The following is a 21,126-nucleotide window of genomic DNA, read 5'->3' as shown; positions in this document are numbered from 1 at the left end:
TTGACAGTAGCAAGCATCCCTCAACTTATTTAGAAAGAACCAGGCCTTTTGCCCTTTCCTTACCCAAAGAGAGTCTCTTACTGACAGGAGAGTTAAATTCCCGGTTAGACAAATTCGGGCTTGAGGTGATGTAGCCACATTCCTGAGAAGGTGCAGCCTTCTGCTCTGCACTGGGGGAACTAGGCATCTGACTGGCGGAAGATTCCCTGTGTTTGGAAAAGCATGGAGAACCTCCTCCTTGGCTTAGATAGAGCCATGACTTGTTGGCTCTCTCTCTGTTTCTACTACCTGAAACAGACTCTGAGCGGATGTCCGAGAGGCGCCGGTGACTCGGTGACGCCGCTTGCCGACTCGGGGAGAAGACATTATCGCTGAAGGGGCTCAGCAGGTTGTCGTAGCCCTGTGCATTGCTGTCACTCGCTTTCAGGGTCCTTTTCTTCAAGATCTCCTCCAAGTTTTTTTTCACGTTGCCCTGTGGGCTGTCAAAGTTCTTGGACTGGAATTTTGGGATCTGCAGGGCAGGATTGGAAGCCTGGTCCTTCATGTTGATATTCTGGAGCTTCCGGCAAAGGCTGTCTACCGGGTGATGGTGGCGTTTGTCGCGACTGCTTCCGGAGGACATTTCTCCCCTTCTTTTCAGCTGTTTCTTTAACAAAAGGGAACTGCAAAACAATGGATTTCATCTTCCAATGCAAATTATTGCTCTGATATTAGAGTCAAGAACAGTGGTACCTCGGATTACAGACACTTCAGGTTACAGATGCTTCAGGTTACAGACTCCGCTAACCCAGAAATAGTACCTCAGGTTAACAACTTTGCTTCAGGATGAGAACAGAAATTGTGCTCCGGCAGTGCGGTGGCAGCTGGAGGCCCCATTAGCTAAAGTGGTATCTCAGGTTAAGAACAGTTTCAGGTTAAGAACAGAGCTCCGGAACGAATTAAGTTCTTAACCCGAGCTACCACTGCAGACCCACATAAATTCTTTCAAAAAAAAGAGGGCCCCTTCAAACATTTTTTTTTTGGGGGGGTATACATTCTGCAACATGTCATTCACACAATATGAGTTCATTTGCTGTGGGTTTATAACGAGTTGTACACACGCCATTTTGTTCTGTGATTCTTCTCCAATGTTACCACATTATTGCTGCCTGGAGCAGCACTCTCGCACTACAGTGGTACCTCTGGATGCAAACAGGAATCCGTTCCAGAGCCCCGTTCGTATCCTGAAGCGAACGCAACCCGCGTGTGTGGGTCGCAATTCGCCACTTCCACGCATGCGCGTGACGCCATTTTGAGCATCTGCGCATGCACGAGCGGCGAAACCCAAAAGTAACGCGCTCCGTTACTTCTGGGTCATCGCGGAGCGCAACCCGAAAAGGCTTAACCTGAAGCGACTTCAACCTGAGGTACAACTGTATAGCACAACCAAAAACAGGACAATTCCCTCCCACCCCAGAACGTTTGTGGTATAAAAAGTTACAGGATTTCCGCAGGAAGCTACAGGACATACAGCTGGAAGCTTTTTCTAGGTACAAACAGAATCGAAAGAGGAATCACTGTCATTGATTGAACACTGGTTTAATTTATTATTATTTATTTCATCCATTAATTGCTTCCTACCTTGGAGAGCCACTGCCAATCAGAGTTGCCAGTATGGGGGCAAATGGACAAGGAGTCTGTTCTGACCAAAGCCAGTGTTCCTCTCAGTCTCCTTACATTTACATTTCCTACATACATCAGAAAGAAGCAGTCTTCATCCTACTAGACCAGGGTTTCCCAAACTTGGGTCTCTAGCTGTTTTTTGGACTACGACTCCCATCGACCCTAGCTAGCAGTGGTTAGGGATGATGGGAATTGTAGTCCAAAACAACAACAACAGGTGAAGACCCAAGTTTGGGAGACCCTGCACTAGACAGCGATTTTACTGCCAGAGATGGAATATACGTTTCAATAATATATTATTAATTTGTTTTTAAACATATCATTTTTATATAAAGAAAATCGTTTTAGAAAGGCCTTTCATTTACACTGGAAACCAATAGTAAAAAATAACCATTTACTTAAAAATCAAGGCATCCAAAGTAGCAAAGTAGCAAAACCTACTCTGCCTCTTTCTCCTTTAAGAAATTATTTACACCCTGCTTTCCCTGCAAAGAACTCAACATAGTGCAAGAAGCTTCACCCCCTCCTTTAATTCTCACAACAACCCTGTGAGGTAAGTCAGGTCCCCAAGATCATCAACAAGCTTCGTGGCTGAACCTAAAATCTCTCCCATCCTAGTCTTACATTTATTCTCAAAAAGTAACTACAAGAGATAAGAACAGCTTTCTCAACTAACACACAGCAATAAATATTTTAACAAGGAATCTCCCAAAGACAAAGCAAACTAGAGAGGGTGATTTATCAGACCCAAAAAAATCACAGTCTCTCCTGGCTAAATTAGGGCAGTCAGAATATATATATTTAAAAAAAAAGAGGGGGGGGGTTAATTCAGAGAACATGCTTGCAACAATGTTAAGATGCTTTAAGAGCAATAAAACTAAATCTCAAATAAGTTTGGTGGCCCAACCAATGTAACTTCCTTATACCATAATCCAGACCAGAAAAAGAAATAACACAAACCTTTCGGTTCACAACAGGAAAGATTACGTATGGGAGAGAGCTTTGGTTCTCTTTAACTTCATACCTAAAACAGCACAGGAGGGAGACTTCCTCACCCCTTGTCAAACTTTCTCCTTTAAATTAAGTAAAACAAATAAAACAAAGTTCAGGAGAGAAAGAAAACACTTTTAAGTTTCTCTCAGCCGAAAGGTGGCAGGACCTATTCTCTTTTGCGTTTTTTCTGGCAGTGAACTCCGGGAGAGGGGCCTCAACTAAAGTCACGGCAGCCCCAGCTGTGAAAAATCACCTGACCAGAAACACCTGCAATGTATTGGGTGTTTTAATAAGCAACCGTTGCCAGCTATTATTATCCTCTGCCCATAAATCTTTTCCCTTCCTCCTCTCTGCATTGGTTTGTTATCCTCCGAGTGCCTTCTGTGGCATTACTAACGAGAGAGATTATCATTTAATGCGAGATCCGGGCAGTTCCCAGAGCCTGCAAATTTGTCTTAGATCACCCTGGAGAACCAAGTTGTGCCAAGTTGTCTGCAAACCCAGAATCATCAGAGCATTGTTTTAGTCTTACTCAAACAGCAGCGAGCCACGCTTCAAGTGCATAAGCCAGCAATCCCCTTCTTAGTGCTATGCTGTGAATATCTGCAGGCCGGAATTCAACAGGTAAGTTGAAAAGCTATATCTGTTGCCTTTCTGCCTGTCAGCTCAAATAACCGTTGAAGACATTGGGGCAGGGGGAAAGGAGATGCAGTATATCTATTCCCTGCTATTGTCCTCTGATAGGATCGATGCCCTTATCACAAAGGGAGAACGTGTACTTGCAGGGGCTCCTTAACGAAAATATGTGTATATTTAATACTGAAACTAGCTTTTGGAAGGGACCCTGCTGTTTCAGTTATCTGCCACCTAGCCAACTGGGGTGGATTATGCTGACAGATTTCTTCCTGTACTTTGAATGGCTGTGTGGCAGGTTGAAATTCAGCAGGAGAAGCTTTTGTCTTTGCTGCAGGGGGGCAGGCTTCACCTGTTGAATTTTATGCCTGTAGAGAGGTTTGCCAAAAGCACAGGGGCTGTTATGTACTGAAGTTCTCGCCCTGGGCCAGCAGGGGGATACTGTAGATAGTTTTCACTCAGGTCCACATATGCAAATAAGGAATTGAAAGTGACGTTCAGTGATTGGATAGTTACAGAAAGTTGTTACTGTTATTTTGTAGTTGAGCTCTATATAAGCAGATTGGCTGAAGCCTTCAGCCCAGTTCTGTTCTGGGCATGTGAATAAACAAGAGCTGTTTGAAGAATCGCTGTGTCGTCTGATATGTTCACCCACAACTTAATGGGGGCCTTGCCAGATGGATGGAGGCAACTTTATTCATTTTTAAGGGGCAGCAGTGCGCCTGATTACATTTTCCTTGCAACGCTTTGAGAACCGGGTTCCATCCATCAAGGTCTGTCTGATTGCCATAAATGTGATCGGAAAGGATTGAGAGGGGTCTGGGGAGAAACGACTCTGCTGTACAAAGGTAAAATTTACATTCATTGCCCCTCCCACTTTTGCTTCTGGCCCTGCTCATCCCTCGCATGCGGCCCCCAGAAGATTGTGCTGAAGGCAATGAAGCACTGGATTAAAATACAGTGGTACCTTGGTTCTCAAATGCCTTGGTACTCAAACAACTTGGAACGCAAACACTGCAAACCTGGAAGTAAGTGTTCCGGTTTGCGAACTTTCTTCAGAAGCCGAACATGCTCCATTTTGAGTGTTACGCTTCCAGTTTGAGTGTTATGCTAAGGTCTGTCTGTTTTTGCTATTTATTTTGTGTTTTTGTTTTTGCAGCTCTTTTTGTTTTGTTTTTGTGACTGTGTGGAACCCAGTTCAGCTGCTGATTGATTGATTGATTGTGTGGCTGCAGTACATTGTTCATTGCTTTCCTTTTATGGATCAATGGTCTCGTTAGATAGTAAAATTCATGTTCAATTGCTGTTTTAGGGGTTGTTTTTAAAAGTCTGGAACAGATTAATCCATTTTGCATGGCTTTCTATGGGAAAGCGCACCTTGGTTTTGGAACGCTTTGGTTTTGGAACGGACTGCCGGAACGGATTAAGTTTGAGAACCAAGGTACCACTGTAGAAGACGGATGAGGAAGCTGTGGCTCTCTAGACAGACTCCCCTTCACTGTAATGCAGCACTGCCTGTGAAAGCGCCTGGCGCAAAAAATATTGCGGTCTTTTGGATGCCATGGGCTCTTTCTGTAATGTTGAAGTTGTGTGGTGCTTTCTGAAAACAAAGGTCTGCCTATCGATGGAATGGAAGGGTCTGCAGAACTCACCTTAGCTTGGGTTCACCATTTTGTTTCCAAGCACCTGTGACAGCTCGCTCTGTCGCATGGCTCATTTCTTGACTGGCTCGTAAGATGAGGCCACATGATGCCAGTGCCATTTAACGGAGCGGTTCAGCGCTGAGGCCTCATCCATGTCCCCTTGAGGCTGCTGTGCCCTCGATGGTGGGGACAACTCTTTGCTCTGCCAGGTTCACTGAGGCAGGAGAGAAGGTCAGATAACGCTCTCGCCTCAAGGGAATCTGCCATTGGAGGAATGAAGTCAAAGGTGGGGGGGAGGAGAGGGAAACATGCCTCTGTTTGTGTGTTCCAGGGGACACATGAAACTCCTTCATCTAGGGCAAATGTGGGGAACTTTTGGTCTGCCCGACGTTGCTGGACTACAAGCCCCATCTGCCCCAGCCAGCATGCCCAATGGTCAGGGATGATGGGAGTTGTAGTTCAGTAACTCCTGGAGGGTCAAAGGTTCCCCACACCTGATTTGGGGTCTCCTCACCCACTGCAATGCCCAGCCAGCATTTGGGCCAATACTTGCCCCAAAGCTTAGCTGGTGATGAAGAAATTGCCCCCAAAGTTCAGCTACAGCAGTTGGGACTCTGCGATGGGCCATGTCAAGTCAGACTGAGCGCTGCCCTTTCAAAGGTCTTTCAGTCTGAGCAAATCACCCTTGGAGTTCCCTCTAACAAGAGGTCCTGCTGATCTGGTGATCTTCTCTTCTCAATGCTGACTCTACAATATTGATTATGTGGCAAAACTGATGTCTCGTCTATGTCCAGTCGAACAGGAAATGGCAGCTTTTAGGTCATGCCTTCCCTTGGACCAGAACTCGTCAACGGGAGCTGTCGGAAGGGAAGGGAACATGTTAATTTCCTTTCGAAACGTTGGAAGGTCGTTCTGAACAAAGATCAGTTCCCACCCACACTCAAGACATGTGCCCATATACAGTGGTACCTCGGGTTAAGTACTTAATTCGTTCCGGAGGTCCGTTCTGAACCTGAAACTATTCTTAACCTGAAGCACCACTTTAGCTAATGGGGCCTCCTGCTGCCGCCGCGCTGCCGGAGCACGATTTCTGTTCTCATCCTGAAGCAAAGTTCTTAACCTGAGGTAATATTTCTGGGTTAGTGGAGTCTGTAACCTGAAGCGTATGTAACCTGAGGTACCACTGTACGCCCAAATAATAGCTTGATCTGGTCTTTTCAAGATCTTGATGGGAAACAAGGCATTGGTAAGAGGCAATAGGATGTATGCAACTAAGTTGTCCCATTGGCATAAGAACTTGTGCATGGCACTTCCTTTCTTCTCCCTGCGCACCCCTGTTCCCCCACATCTGGAGGGCTGAGCGAAAACCAAGAATGGATTCGGGAGCACAGTGTGTGTGAGGGGGATAGAAGGAAAGGAAGTTCTGTCACGCAAGGAGAAGTCCTTAAAAACGCTAAGAGCCTGCTGGATCAGGTCAACGACCCATCTAGGTCCAGCGCTAAGGGCCTTCTGGCGGTTCCCTCACTGCGAGAAGCAAAGCTACAGGGAACCAGGCAGAGGGCCTTCTCGGTGGTGGCACCCGCCCTGTGGAACGCCCTCCCATCAGATGTCAAAGAGATAAACAACTACCTGACATTTAGAAGACATCTGAAGGCAGCCCTGTTCAGGGAAGTTTTTAATGTGTGACATTTTAATGTATTTTTAATCTTTGTTGGAAGCCACCCAGAGTGGCTGGGGAAACCCAGCCAGATGGGCGGGCTACAAATAATAAATTATTATTATTATTATATATCTAGTCCAGCATCGTGTTCTCACAGTGGCCGACCTGTGCCTGTGGAAAACCCATAAACAGAATTCGGACTCAAGACTGCTCTCCGATCCTGTGGTTTCCAGAAATTGGTATTACAGTGGTACCTCGGGTTAAGTACTTAATTTGTTCCGGAGGTTCATTCTTAACCTGAAACTGTTCTTAACCCGAAGCACCACTTTAGCTAATGGGGCCTGCTGCTGCCGCCGTGCCACCGGAGCACGATTTCTGTTCTCATCCTGAAGCACTATTTCTGGGTTAGCGGAGTCTGTAGCCTGAAGCGTATGTAACCTGAAGCATATGTAACCCGAGGTACCACTGTATTTATAAGCCCTGGTACCTCTTGGTACCGCCAAGACCATATAACACCAGTCCTGAAGGACCTACATTGACTCCCCGTACGTTTCCAAGCACAATGCAAAGTGTTGGTGCTGACCTTTAAAGCCCTAAACGGCCTCGGCCCAGTATACCTGAAGGAGCGTCTCCACCCCCATCGTTCTGCCCAGACACTGACGTCCAGCTCTGAGGGCCTTTTGGCAGTTCCCTCACTGCAAGAAGTGAGGTTACAAGGAACCAGGTAGAGGGCCTTCTCGGTAGTGGCGCCCGTCCTGTGGAACGCCTTCCCTTCAGATGTCAAGGAAATGAACAACTATCTTACGTTTATAAGACATCTGAAGGCAGCCCTGTTTAGGGAAGTTTTTAATGTTTGAAGTTTTATTCTGTTTTTAATGTTCTGTTGAAAGCCACCCAGGGTGGCTGGGGAAACCCAGCCAGATGGGCAGCATAGAAATAATAAATTATTAATACTATTATGATTATGATTATTATTAATTAATTAATTAATTTCAGCCGTTAATCACTACAGGTGAACGACCAAACTTTGGGAGAGCATCATTAGCAGGGATGGGCTCTGAGCGTCGTTCAGCAGTAGCGAATGTGATACCTTCCAGATAGCTCAGGGATAGGGGACCTGTGGCCATCAGGATATTTTGGGACTCCAACTCCCATCATCCTCGGCCATCAAGGCCAATGTTCAGGGATGATGGGATCTGTAGTCCAGCGAAATCTGGAGGATGCCACATTGGCGGCCCACAGTATAGTTAGAAGGAGATGTTTCAGTGATTATTGATTGTTGGAAGAGAGGATTGCAGTGTTCCTTGCAAAACAACAACTGCCCTGCTTAAAACCAGGCACTCGTCTTCTGTTGCTGCTACACTAAGGTCACGACGGGGATAAATTGCCACCTTGTCACAGGGTCACTTCCTTTTATCACAGGAGGAAAATTCCCATGTTAAGGCCAATCATTTATACCTGCCTTGCCTGAGAGGGTCTTGATCCTTCGGCCAGAAGGGTGATGTCTTTGTTGCTGGGTATCGATGCTGATATATTCATGTAGCGTGACAAGTGTATATATGTCAGATTTGTCCATCAGATTCGTTCATTTTGGGGTGACTTCCCCTCAAGCTTTGTAAACATCCTCCCCCCATCTCCAGAAGACGTCAGTCGTTTCCACATCTTCCTGTCTGGGCTTGACAAGTGGTCCTTTTTGAATGCTGCTCCCTGCCTCCGAAAGGGGAGGGCATCTCTGTACAGAAGACTTAAATAGGGATTCCTACATGACGAGCACATTGTACGTTGCATGGAAGGCATTCCACAGCTACCAAAGGCTTTGGCGCATCAGGAGAGCTGAGCATGAAGGTATGTGGGAACGGCAGTCATTTCTTCTTAGTTTTGAGTTGGTCTCCTTATAGCTGCTAAGAATGGCAAGGGGTCCCATGCCCTATTCTTGCAGTTCAAAATGTCAGAGTAATTGATCACGTATAGAAAACTCATAAATCTTCCATAGCAGCACAAGGTGATCTTGGGGCTGTGTTTAGAAACCCCAATGAAATGTGGAGATTCTCACCCCACCCCCCTTATGATTGATTTTAGTGTCTGTGTGCCAATAGGATGGCTCCAATAATTCTTTCAATTGAATGTTGTCTGATTTGATTATAAATATAAACTTCAGAAGACTTTGGGAGGAGGGGGGAAATGTAACAGGAGGCTGGATTCTTTCAGATCGCTAGGAAGTCTATTAATGTGTCTCTCAGATTAAAGCTCAGCCTCTGAAATAATGTCGACGAAGTGAAGATGATTATGATTGCAAAGTCCTGGTTCTTAAGGCTGCAGTCCTTTACCTGGAAGTAAGCACCACTGAACTTAATGGGGTTGACTTCTGATTAGGCAGGTATAAGAAGCATGTCTCTCCCACTAAAATTAGTTAGATGTAAAATGAGGCTTTATTGTGTCCAGGAAGGATATACTGTATAATGTACATGCACATGTAGATTTGGATATAGATGCGTGTGTAGAATTATAGCTATATATTAGGTTGGTAATCCATTTACTGAAGTCTTGGTTGATTAATCCCATGATTTTCACTCAGTTAAATATGCACGTTTTCAAATAACTAAAAGCCAGAGTTTGTTTTGGGGGTGATGCGAACATCCATACCTCATGGTAGTTATTCCCTGCTGTGGAAGAATTTTGAGATAGCCTCTGCCATCCATGATTTTTGTAGAACACTCTACTCAATGTGATTTTTAAAATCTACTGTCCTATGAATGAGGGGCACCTTTGAAAGTGGTCAAAGTTTCTTTGGCTGAGATTCTGTATAGTGAGTCTTTGCTGTCAAATCTATTATTATTATTATTATTATTATTATTATTATTAAAGCTGTGGCTGTGAAGGAAGAATTTCCCCCTAAAGTTTAAAACCACTTGACACCACCTGAAAATCTGCATTAATAACTGCATAATGAATTGGTCATGTGATACCAGGTGAATGACAGGTAGGCACCTTCAATGACTGGTCAAACTAGCCTGTGCAAGGTTGGCCAAACCCAGTTTGAAATATACATTTACAAACATGAGTTTGACCAAGCTATGGGAGGCAGTGGAAGACAGGAGTGCCTGGTGTCCTCTGGTCCATGGGTCACGAAGAGTCGGACACGACTAAACAACAACAAGCCTCCTTGAACATGGTGGTACTTATTTCCAAGTAAACATCGATGGGATTGCATTGCTAATAAACTAATGTTAACACTGTTATTAACTTAAACCTATTGAAAACCCTTTTATCTAGACAAGCCTTCCCAAAGGAGTGATCTCAGCCATGCAATTTGGATCGGGGCAACTTGCTTGACCTATGTTTACAGATGTTATTAGAGCTGTCACAGAGGGAGGGAGACAAGAGTCGCACAACGATACTCACTCCGAGATACTCTAGGGAAGAACAAGCTGCCATTTCTCCAGCCCTGCAACCTCTGATATACCTTATGCTTGCAATTAGATTTCATTTCAATACTGGCTCATTTTACAAGTGCTATGTAACATTCATTCCTCACTTGCAAGGAATTGATCTTTTAGTGTGGTGGCGCCCAATCTGCGGAACTCCATGCCTCTTGATAATAGGCAGGAACCTTCATTGTACTGTTTCTGGTGCCTGCAAAAAGCCTTTTTGTTTAGAAACATGGGAACCAACTCCTAGGGGCTGAGGTCACCTCCCCCGGTAGATGATTTGAGGGGGCTGGGCTCTCCCCAAAGTTGATGTGCAAAGCTATTCAAATGGTGTTTGCACTCCGTGTCTTGTCGATTATGTGGGGTAGAGTTTATCTGCCCCCCCCCAATATTTTAATCCTTTTGACGCACATCCCAATTTTTTTAATCTGAAAAAGTTGGATGGTATGCTACACCAATCTTGGCTTGACTGTCCTGGCTGCTAGTTGATTTCTAGGCTCAATTCCAAGTGCTGTTTTAGACCTAAGGTAAAGGTAAAGGGACCCCTGACCATTAGGTCCAGTTGCAGACAACTCTGGGGTTGTGTTGCTCATCTCGCTTTATTGGCCGAGGGAGCCGGCGTACAGCTTCCGGGTCATGTGGCCAGCATGACTAAGCCACTTCTGGCAAACCAGAGCAGTGCACGGAAACGCCGTTTACCTTCCCGCCAGAGCGGTACCTATTTATCTACTTGCACTTTGATGTGCTTTCGAACTGCTAGGTTGGCAGGAGCAGGGACCGAGCAATGGGAGCTCACCCAGTGGCGGGGATTCAAATCGCCAACCTTCTGATTGGCAAGTCCTAGGCTCTGTGGTTTAACCCACAGCGCCACCCACATCCCTATAAAGCCTTAAATGGCCCAGGGCCACAATAACTTAAGGACAACCTGTCCCCAAATGAACTGACTCAGACCCTGACTCTGAAGCCCTTCTTTGTATGTCTCCTCCACGTGAGGTCTGGAGGGAGAAAGGGCCTTTTCTGTGGTGGCTCCTTGTTTGCAAGACGCTCTCCCCAGGGAGGCTCACCTGGCGCCATCATTACATCTGTTTAGGGCAGTGTTTCCCAACCTTTTTTGGGCAAAGGCACACTTGTTTCATGAAAAAAATCTCGAGGCACACCACCATGCCAGATGGGGAAAGGTCACTTTTTACTTATGTAAAAATAAAATAAAAAAATAGTAACAGCATAGAAGGTAATGGTTAGGCTAGCACCCCTCTTCCAAATATGCTAGGTTTTTATTTGCAGGGACTGTTCTACATGGGAAAGCATTCAGCACTGTCATTCTCCCATCTGCCATCTGAATTGGTACTATTCTGGGTCAACTTACTCTGCTGCATGTGTAGATGAAAATGGCACCAAGTGTGGGGGAGGGGGCAGAACAGGTTTCAGATACAGGATATTAAGCATACACGTACTTCAGATTGAACTGGTTGCTTGCTTTGCAAGTTTCCCAAATGACTGCCTTGGCAAGCGCAATACCTACCAGGTTCAACGCCGGTCTCGCGCTGACGCTTCCCGCGCTCTCAAGGACCCGGGAGGAGGAAGGCGTGAAGGGAATCCCGAAGGCACGAAAACCTCGCGCATGCGCAGGCCTTCCGCCTGCGACAGCCCAGTAGGCCGGCCGAAGCGAGCGGCGATGGGATGTGGGAGGGAGATCGCTCGCCGCCCCGCGTGTGCCTATGTGGGGCACGTTACAGCCCCGTGACGTCAGCGCCACGCAGGCAGCCAGGCAGGCAGACGGCGAGAGCCCCGCGCTGGGCGGCCTCTCCTCGCCACCGCCGCCCCGCCTCTCGCCGCCCGACTCGCCCGCCTCCCTCCAGGCAACATCTCGCGGCACACCAGGCAACGTCTCGCGGCACACTAGTGTGCCGCAGAACACCGGTTGGGAAACACGGCTTTAGGGTGAAGACATTTCTCTTCAACCAGGCTGACTAAGATTCCATGGCCTTTTAAATGTGTCTCGGCTGAGGGGGCATCTTCGATTTGTTTTGCTTTCGCTTTATTATGTATTTTGTGTTTTCCTTTTGTATCTTTCTGTTGCGAGCCGCCCTGCGGTCTTTGAATAGCGGGCGGTATGCAAGTTTAATAAATAAAAAATAAAACAAATGCAATAAAATAAACAAATAACAACGCCACCATGTCCTCTTGGCTTCTTTTCCCCGCTCCAGGGACTCCACCGGGGGACGGCCACTGCCCTGGCCTTGCTGCTCTCTGCCTGCTTCATCACTTTTTCCAGGACTGCTCCTCAGGTAAAGGCAGCTCTGGGTTTGTATTGGCTCAGTCGTACAGAGTGAAAGTGTGCTGGTCCCGGGGGGGGGGGTTACCGTGCAGCGTGGTCTAAGTCCGGTCCTAGGTCGAGGGTAAGGAGGCTGTCCGTCAGGGGCGAAGCAAGGCCCAAAGCGAGGAGTCGGGCATGGTCAGGAACTCAGGAGAGCAGGTCTGGGTGCCGGCAGGAACAGGATACAAACGATGTTGTTCCCTCAACCTGGGACTGGGCTGACTGGCCTTTATCTCCTCTGAGGCCAGGGGCTGTCCCGGTCCACAGGTGACTCGTCTCTCCTCGCCTGGAGGCGAGCACTCCTCATGAGAGAACTTAGTTCCGTCCGCCTCTCTGCCCTGAGCCTCTGCAGCTCAGGAGAGGCCGGAGGGTTACTGGACCCAGGGGGAGCTTCACCTTCCCCTGACAGGTCTGGGAGAGGCGCACCTGCAGGCAATGGGTCCTCGATCACCTCCGGAGCCAGAGCGGATTCATCTGGTATCTGCTCCTGAGGATCCGGCACAGGTGAGGGCCCTTCAGATTCAAGCCCCTGTCCCAGCTCAGCCGGCCCTGGAGGTGGGGACTCCTCTGCAGGCTGGGATTCCTCAGGTTCAGCCTCCGAATCAGATTCCCAGGCCATCACGGAAACTTAGGCAGCAGTCCACAGTTCACTGCGCATGATCTAAGGGGAAGAACCCTTTTCAGTCTGAGGCCCACATTCTCTTCTGGGCAACACTCTGGGTGCTGTACACTGTTGGGATACTGCCAGGGAGATGGGGGCATCAGGCAAGCCCCCACCTGGCTCCAGCCACCGGCCGGCAGCCGGACGATCACTGCTCTCCCTTGGAACAGCATCAATCAGCGACATGGGCCTCAGATACGTTTAGAGTCCCATGCACGGTCTATCAGCAGAGTGAATAAATCTTCTCACAGCAGAAGAGACAGACAGAGCCATGTGTAAGCAGTATATTACAGCATTTTATTCAGCATAGTTCAGGAACAAAGGAAAACATGTCTGCTTCCCTTCATCTCCAGAAAAACAGCCATAATGCAAAAGCTATATACAAATGGAAGCTCCCAGCAAGCGCTGGAAGTAAACAGGCATGTGACACACAACAGTCATGCCTGTACCCTTTTAAGGTGGAACAGAACTATATCATAACATATGTGTAATAATAATAATAATAATAATAATAATAATAATAATAATAATAATAATCCCGCCCCTTACCACCCCTTTCTTGTTTTGTTCCAAAGGATCACTTCCAAAGAAGAAACTGGACTCCACAAGCAATGCTCTATTTAAAGGGTGCACGTAAGTCTTGATTCCAATTTCTCCTGGGAAGCAGCTTGTTTGGCGTGAATCCTTTCTCCCTGGGAATCCTGTGTGTGTGTGTGTGTGTATGGAGGAAGGGAGTGTTTCTATTTCTCTATAATAATAGCGTTTGTGGAAGGGGAGTTATTAGTTTGTTTTCCTTGTATGTATTTTGTGTTCTCATTCTGCCTTCTTACATTGTGAACTGGGATCTTCGGATGAAGAGCAGTGTACAGCTTTAATAATAATTATTTTTGTGGGTCCAGCACACTGGACCAACTTCAGTGGGATGGATCAGGCAATTGGGAACAACAGATAGGCTTGGCTCTCTAGAGGGTAGTCGGGTGGGGTGCTGGCTAAGGGCTGAGGTGCTCTCAGGGGTCCACTGACCCACTGGCCATCTTGACCCTCCATGACTCAAACTGGATGCACTGGGCAGACACTGCTGCCCTGAGATCTGTCTAATTAGTAAAACCCTGGGGTATTGCAGCCGAAGGAATCCTGTTTGTTGCTTCTGTCACGAGGGCCTCTCCTCTGCCTTTCTCTTGGACCTTAGTAGTTCCTAATAATAATAATAATAATAATAATTTTATTATTTATACCCTGCCCATGTGGCTGAGTTTCCCCAGCCACTCTGCTGGGAAACAACTATTCAGATAGTTGTTTATTTCCTTGACATCTGAAGGGAAGGCGTTCCACAGGGCGGGCGCCACTACCGAGAAGGCCCTCTGCCTGGTTCCCTGTAACCTTACTTCTTGCAATGAGGGAACCACCAGAAGGCCCTCGGCACTGGACCTCAGTGTCCTGGCTGAACGATGGGGGTGGAGACGCTCCTTCAGGTATACTGGGCCGAGGCCATTTAGGGCTTTAAAGGTCAGCACCAGCAGTTTGAATTGTGCCCGGAAACGTACTGGAAGCCAATGAAGATCTTTCAGGACCGGTGTTATATGGTCTTGGCAGTCACTCCCAGTCTCCAGTCTAGCTGCCTCATTCTGGATTAATTGCAGTTTCCAAGTCACCTTCAAAGGTAGCGCCACGTAGAGCGCATTGTAGTAGTCCAAGCGGGAGATAAATAGAGCATGCACCAATCAGGCAAGACAGTCTGTGGGCAACTGCTCCACCTCATCTGGAGTTACTTCACACCATTAAATTCCACCACGTCAAACACATCTTTTCTAAAATGTGCAAAGATTCCTGCACACAGTTGTGTTTTCATGCACTCCACTGCTACATCCTTGCTAGGGTCTTTGGAGTATTGTCAGGGAATGTCCTGAGGAGGGCTGCACTGAGGAGGAATGGTGGGATCCTGATCAGGATCCTGAATCTTCCCAGGAACAGGGAAGTAGTATAGATTTGGAATAGTGGTTTGCAGAGGGACATAGCTCAGAAGGCAGAAGCTGGGAAGTACTGGGTGGGGAACTGCTAGGAGGAGGAGAACTGGGAGAGAGAGAGAGAGAGTTAACAGACTCACTGTCGCTGGAAAGTATCCACCTGCTCAGCCCAAAGTCAAGGAGAGCAGATAAGGTGGCAGCACAGAAAGTACAGTGGTTGTGAGATCAGGTTACAAGACATGGTAGTGACATGGATGACTAGGGAGGGAGGGCGTGGAGCCCTTAATTGGGAGCACCGCCATTCCTAGGAATGGATTCTTTGTTCTCTCACTGAGATCTTTTAAATTTCTAACTGGTAAGAGACTTCTTTCGCTTTGTTCTGCCTATCTATGGCCGGGGGGGGGGGGGGAGCCGGACAAGCTAGTATCCCACACTGGCATTGGAAGTCTAGCAGTCCAGGAAGCAAATTGTATTGAATTCAATGAGGTTTACTCCCAGATAACAGAAGTTAGCAGGATGTCACAGCCTTCCAAAATCTTTTGAATACTTTGCTTTATAAATTTATACTTTTTTTTTAGCTCCTTTGCTTAGTGCCAGTCACCTCTCCTAAAACAGGCAAAGGATCTCTTCACGCTGTGATTTTCTCCCAAACCTTCCCAAAGATTATCACTTAACCCCCCCCCCCTTTCCCCTTCCTCTTACTCCCCAAACTCTTTGACATTGCAGGAGACTGTTGCGGGATTTCAGTTCTGGTGCATTTATTTGCCGGTATCTTCTGTGAGATGCAATTGATGCAACAATAGGGCATTTGTGATGGATTTGGACACAACTGTTCTGTTTATTGTCCTGAGATGGTTCCCTAACAGTGACCACATTATGACACTCTGGAGGGGTTCTCTTGCAACGTAGTGGAACAAAACAGCAACAGCCTTAGAACATTTGTGGTATTAAAAATGACAGGATTCCATCGGGAGGTAATGGAGCATGCGCTGATTGGAAAGAAAGCAGTATGTCTGCCCCAAAACATTTGTAGGCACCAACAGAATTCCCGCTCATGTATAACCAGGGCTTCTTTTCAGCCGGAATTCAGGTGGGCGTTATTGCCATTATAAGAGAACCAGGGAGGCGTTTATGGTGAGTTCTGGTACCTTTTTTTTGCTAGAAAATTAGCCCTGTGTATAAAGGTAAAGGGACCCCTGACCGTTAAGTCCAGTCGCGGACGACTCTGGGGTTGTGCGCTCGTCTCGCTCTAAAGGCCGAGGGAGCCGGCGCTTGTCTGCAGATAGCTTCTGGGTCATGTGGCCAGCATGACTAAGCCGCTTCTGGCGAACCAGAGCAGTGCATGGAAACGCTGTTTACCTTCCCGCCGGAGTGGTACCTATTTATCTACTTGCACTGGCGTGCTTTTGAACTGCTAGGTTGGCAGGAGCTGGGACCGAACAATGGGAGCTCACCCCGTCTCAGGGATTCGAACTGCCAACCTTCTGATCGGCAAACCCTAGACTCTGTGGTTTAGACCACAGTGCCACCCGCGTCCCTGTTAGCCCTGTGTATAGCCAGCCCAGTACCATCCTGGATGCACAATAAAGAGGATGCCTTTGGAAGACGCCCTAGGACTGCAAATATTGCCCAAGAATTACCACCTGCTATTTCAGCTTATTGTCATTGCATTTCAGAAGGCCGTCGGTTCATCTCAGAGGAGAGCCAGAGGAAGGATCTGTATGACAGGCTGCAGCTAGGTAAGCATGGCTGTGTGTGAAGCACATTGAAATTGGACACCACCACCACTTTTAGAAAACATGTAAGTGCCTTCGCCTAGTAAAAATGGATCCTAATGTGTATTGAAAATACGTTTGTCTTTGCAGAAACACGGAGCCAAAACACAAACCCTCTGACCCTTCCTGAAGCTGTGGCCTTGTTTCTGTCCTCCTTGCAAAAAGCGCATGAGGAAGGTAACATCTCATTTCGCTCCAGGAGTTCCTTTTGCAGCTTTTTGCTAATTGAAAGCAACTTGCTGCTCCTTTGTCATTTGCAAGGCCCATTTCTTGTGCAATTCCTTCACTGCGATCCGTTGGGTTTTATTACTGCTGTAGCCATAAAATGCACGTGTGCCCATTGTCATGAGATTAAAAACCACCCAGTGATATGTGTGAGTTGGAAAATGTAAACAGCCATTTGTCTCTCGGATAATGTCCCAAGACAGCTTTTAAAAACATATATGCTAAGGACGCAACTCAGTACTCCATTAAAGGTAAAGGTAAAGGGACCCCTGACCATTAGGTCCAGTCGTGACTGACTTTGGGGTTATGGCGCTCATCTCGCTTTATTGGCTGAGGGAGCCGGCATGCAGCTTCCGGGTCATGTGGCTAGCATGACTAAGCCGTTTCTGGCGAACCAGAGCAGCACACGGAAATGCCGTTTACCTTCCTGCTGGAGCGATACCTATTTATCTACTTGCACTTTGATGTGCTTTCGAACTGCTAGGTTGGCAGGAGCAGGGACCGAGCAATGGGAGCTCACCCCGTTGTAGGGATTCGAACCACCAACCTTCTGATCAGCAAGTCCTAGGCTCTGTGGTTTAACCCACAGTGCCACCCGTGTCCCTAAGTACTCCATTATTTTCTGGTAAATGCCGATGAAATCAATGTAGAATGGCTGCCAGTCAGTGTTGACATTGCTGACTCCATCTAAGGAGTCTCATGTTTCTATTTGGGAAAGACCAAAATTCAGTAGAAGAGTGTCTGATTGATTTCATGTAATACATAATTTATTTATTTTGATCCCATTATGGCTTTAGATACCTATTAGGTCCATAAATTGCCATATAGCATATATTCAACACAAAAAACCAGCGGCAATTTGTTGTTGACAAAGGACAGCTGGACATATAAAGGACCCCATTACCTTCCGTAGCTTAGGGCCTCATCAAACCTAAATCCGGCCCTGCACAGAGGCATGCGTTTTTAAAAATGCTAAAAGACAGTATTAGGCCATCCTGCAGAGCTCTCCTGAACGCTCCCACTCTTTGTTCTAGCAGGTGAAGAGGATGCTGAAGAGAAGCCTGGCTACGTTGCTGATGGGCTGCTGAACTGGTGAAAGGTGTTTGAGCTTAGATGAAAACGTCCTATTGCATGTACTTAAAGAAAAAAAGAAAATATCTTCAATAGAAGAAGAAGAAAACTCAACTTTTCCCATTCATCTCATCTGCCTGCCTGGCCTCAGCTGCCCTCTGAATCTCCCTGTGGCAGAAATGCTAAACAATTAAAGGGCAGTTTCCAGCTTACAAACCTATTTTTACATGCATTTGTTATTATAATGTTCAGCTCATACTATATGTATCATGGGCCTTCTGTATGCATCGTGTATTTCCTCCCCTATCTCCACCCTTTGGTTTGCAAATATCTGAAGGATAAAAGCTGAAAATGACTTGGTCCCGCGTGTCTAGTTAAGTAAGACACGGAAACGGAAGTGATGAAAGCTGGATATTTGTAAAAAAAATAGTATTTCATCCTTAGGGGTCAGTTGCCCAGTTAGCTCTTTATTTCCTCTCCAGTAGTTGCCAATTTTGGATGGTGCAGGCTTGTGTCTACATGGCATGTGTAGGCTTGGTTTATACAAATTCAATTGCCATGGCATCTCCCAAAGTGGGAAATGTGGTTTGGTGCGTGTGCTGAGTGTTCTCTGTTAGAGATCCCTTGCCCGTCTTACAAAACTACAGTTCCCAAGGTTCTCTGGGCTGAGAGAATGACTGTTAAACCAAATAAAGCCCTCAAGTGTAGGAATATGTGTGTTTGTGTCTCTGTGTGTAGACACACACACACACACACACACACACACACACACATCACCACAGCATTGACCTTACAGGGTGTATATCTGTGCTGTGGATTCTGGAGTAGGTAAGCAAAAACAAGTCCTTTTTCACACCAATGCATAATCAGCTTGTGGAACTCATGGCCACAAGAGCCGCCTCCAGACGCTCCCCCATGAATTCAATGAAGTTATCAAGATCTTACCTGCTAAACATGTTGCCCCCCCCCCCGCCCCAGTAGCTGCACATCGAGTGGTAATGTGAAGGGATCTTATGCACGTACAGATCTATGTGAGCAGAACGTGGGAAGCACTGAGTGGATTCAGATAACTCTGATGCATGAGGAAGCGGTCAAGCGGTTTCCCTTCTTGTCCATCCTTGCAGGTTATGGGTTTGGCAAAGAGTTCAGAGACTCTTAAAATATTTTGGATGCATCAGTGCACACTCCCTCCCTTCCTTGCTGATTTTAAGTCTCATCCACTTGCTGTGGATACGATGCATTGAAACTTGTGTTTAGCCTGTAGTTGTTCCGCATGATTGATGCTTCCTCCATATTTCTGGGTTTGTTTTGCATTTTGTTACTCCTCAGTTCAGTAAGCTTTTCAGTGCTATTATGGAATACATCCATTCCAGCTAAACTGTAACCTACTCCTTCAGACCGGGGCGGGGGGAGAATCAATATTGCACCTAATTATTATTATTATTATTGCATCTGTACTGAAGAATCATTTAATAAAAATTTGGAAACAACTTCACCTGTTCCTTTGGCCTCAAACTTCGCCCTAACCGGAAGCCTAAGGCAAAGCAATTAGAAAGCTAAAAGCATAAGCTCAGATTAAGCATCATTTAATAATACTTCTAATGGCGAAACCAGATGAATGCATGTTTAATACACAGAGGGTGGATCTACACACAGGGGGGGGCGCACTATAAATAAGTCAGAAATTAAATTGTTATAACAAAAAAAATTGCTATGGAAAATCGCTTAGAATTTTTCTTTGCTCTCTGGTGCCATCTGGAGTCGCAGGTTTGTAACGCATTCAAAACGCTCCTTCTTGACTAATGTAGCTGGGTCCACAATCTCACTAGTTCAGCTATAAAATGGAGGTGGGGTAACTTTCTAGAGGTAAAGGAGAATGCAGGGAGAGGAGTGAAAATTGCCCACCCCCAATTCCACCATCTTAAGAACCTATGACGAGCGTGCTGGATCAGGCCAATGTTCAGCATCCTGTTCTCACAGTGGCCAATCAGATCCAAGCACAAGAGTCCTCTCCCTTCCAGCAACTGTGATTCAGAAGCCTTTGGATTACTGCAGGCTTCCTCAACTTCGGCCCTCCAGATGTTTTGAGACTACAGTTCCCATCATCCCTGACCACTGGTCCTGCTAGCTAGGGATCATGGGAGTTGTAGGCCAAAAACATCTGGAGGGCTGAGGTTGAGGAAGCCTGAATTACTGCCTCCAACCACGACTAGTAGCCATTGAAAGGGATGGAGGAAAATTCATTTGGTTCACATTTTATTGCGAAGCTAACACACTTCATGCTTCCCGAACCAAACAGAAAGCTGAAATGCAACAATCCATTGAGATTCACCCGTATTTGAATTTTGCAATGCAGTTCTTCAACCCAAAAATAACCACACGAAATAATAATAATAAAAAACCTCGGCACAGAAAGAATTATACTCATCAAGATAATGTACAAAAATGCATTCTGGTAGGGAAAAAATGCTTGCAGAAATATGTGTTATGGTGGGGGGAGGAAATGTATGAATTTTCACGTGGACTGAATAATTAAAAAAAGAACTTAATGAGAAACGGAAATCAAAATTGACAGATTTTTCCACCCCTTCCTTCAATGCTTCAAAATGTTTTCCCATTTCTGATACAGTGGTATCTCAGGTTACATACGTTTCAGGTTACACACTCCGCTAACCCAGAAATAGTGCTTCAGGTTAAGAACTTTGCTTCAGGATAAGAACAGAAATCGGGCTCCGGCGGCGTGGCGGCAGCAGGAGGCCCCATTAGCTAAAGTGGTGCTTCAGGTTAAGAACAGTTTCAGGTTAAGAACGGACCTCCAGAACGAATTAAGTATTTAACCTGAGGTACCACTGTACTGTGGTCAGGCAAGTATCCTAAAACAGCAAATCGCAGGGAGATAAGGTAGAAGGGGATTCCCCCCCCTTCTCCCATCTCCTGCATGTTCCCTTTGAGTTAACCATTCTTTTCTCACCCATTATACCCAAATAGACAAATTCGTGTTTAATAAGCCCTGTGCCCCTTCAAATGTTGCATGACTACAACTCCCATCGTGCCTTTCTGTCTGATGAGGCTGATGAGATCTACAACATCTGCA

At 46.4% G+C, this 21,126-nt stretch overlaps 2 protein-coding genes across 3 annotated transcripts in view; one reads left to right on the top strand and one right to left on the bottom strand.

The window, feature by feature from the left end:
• The window catches only part of IRAG2 (inositol 1,4,5-triphosphate receptor associated 2), a 60,575-nt gene extending 59,953 nt beyond the window's left edge, over positions 1–622 (bottom strand). The window contains exon 1 of the mRNA XM_077935608.1: positions 64–622. Coding sequence (XP_077791734.1) covers positions 64–622 — 559 coding nt within the window. The remainder of the gene's footprint in view (positions 1–63) is intronic.
• A 7,341-nt stretch (positions 623–7,963) lies between these two features.
• SPX (spexin hormone) lies at positions 7,964–19,522 on the top strand. 2 transcript variants are annotated; one of them, XM_028746674.2, is made up of 6 exons: positions 7,964–8,436; positions 12,227–12,307; positions 13,573–13,630; positions 16,638–16,700; positions 16,827–16,913; positions 17,999–19,522. In XM_028746674.2, the coding sequence occupies exons 1-6, from the start codon at positions 8,431–8,433 to the stop codon at positions 18,055–18,057; spliced, it is 354 nt and encodes a 117-aa protein (XP_028602507.1). In that variant the 5' UTR covers positions 7,964–8,430; the 3' UTR covers positions 18,058–19,522. The 2 variants fall into 2 exon arrangements, with proteins under 2 accessions (XP_028602507.1, XP_028602506.1); XM_028746673.2 differs by having other exon boundaries at positions 7,965–8,436; positions 17,996–19,522.
• The last annotated feature ends 1,604 nt before the right edge of the window (positions 19,523–21,126 follow it).

Source organism: Podarcis muralis, chromosome 10, assembly GCF_964188315.1.
Source record: "Podarcis muralis chromosome 10, rPodMur119.hap1.1, whole genome shotgun sequence".
In the NCBI taxonomy this organism is placed as follows: Eukaryota; Metazoa; Chordata; class Lepidosauria; order Squamata; family Lacertidae; genus Podarcis; species Podarcis muralis.
The sequence above is the reverse complement of the archived record's forward strand: the minus strand, read 5'-3'. Positions and strand labels throughout refer to the sequence as shown.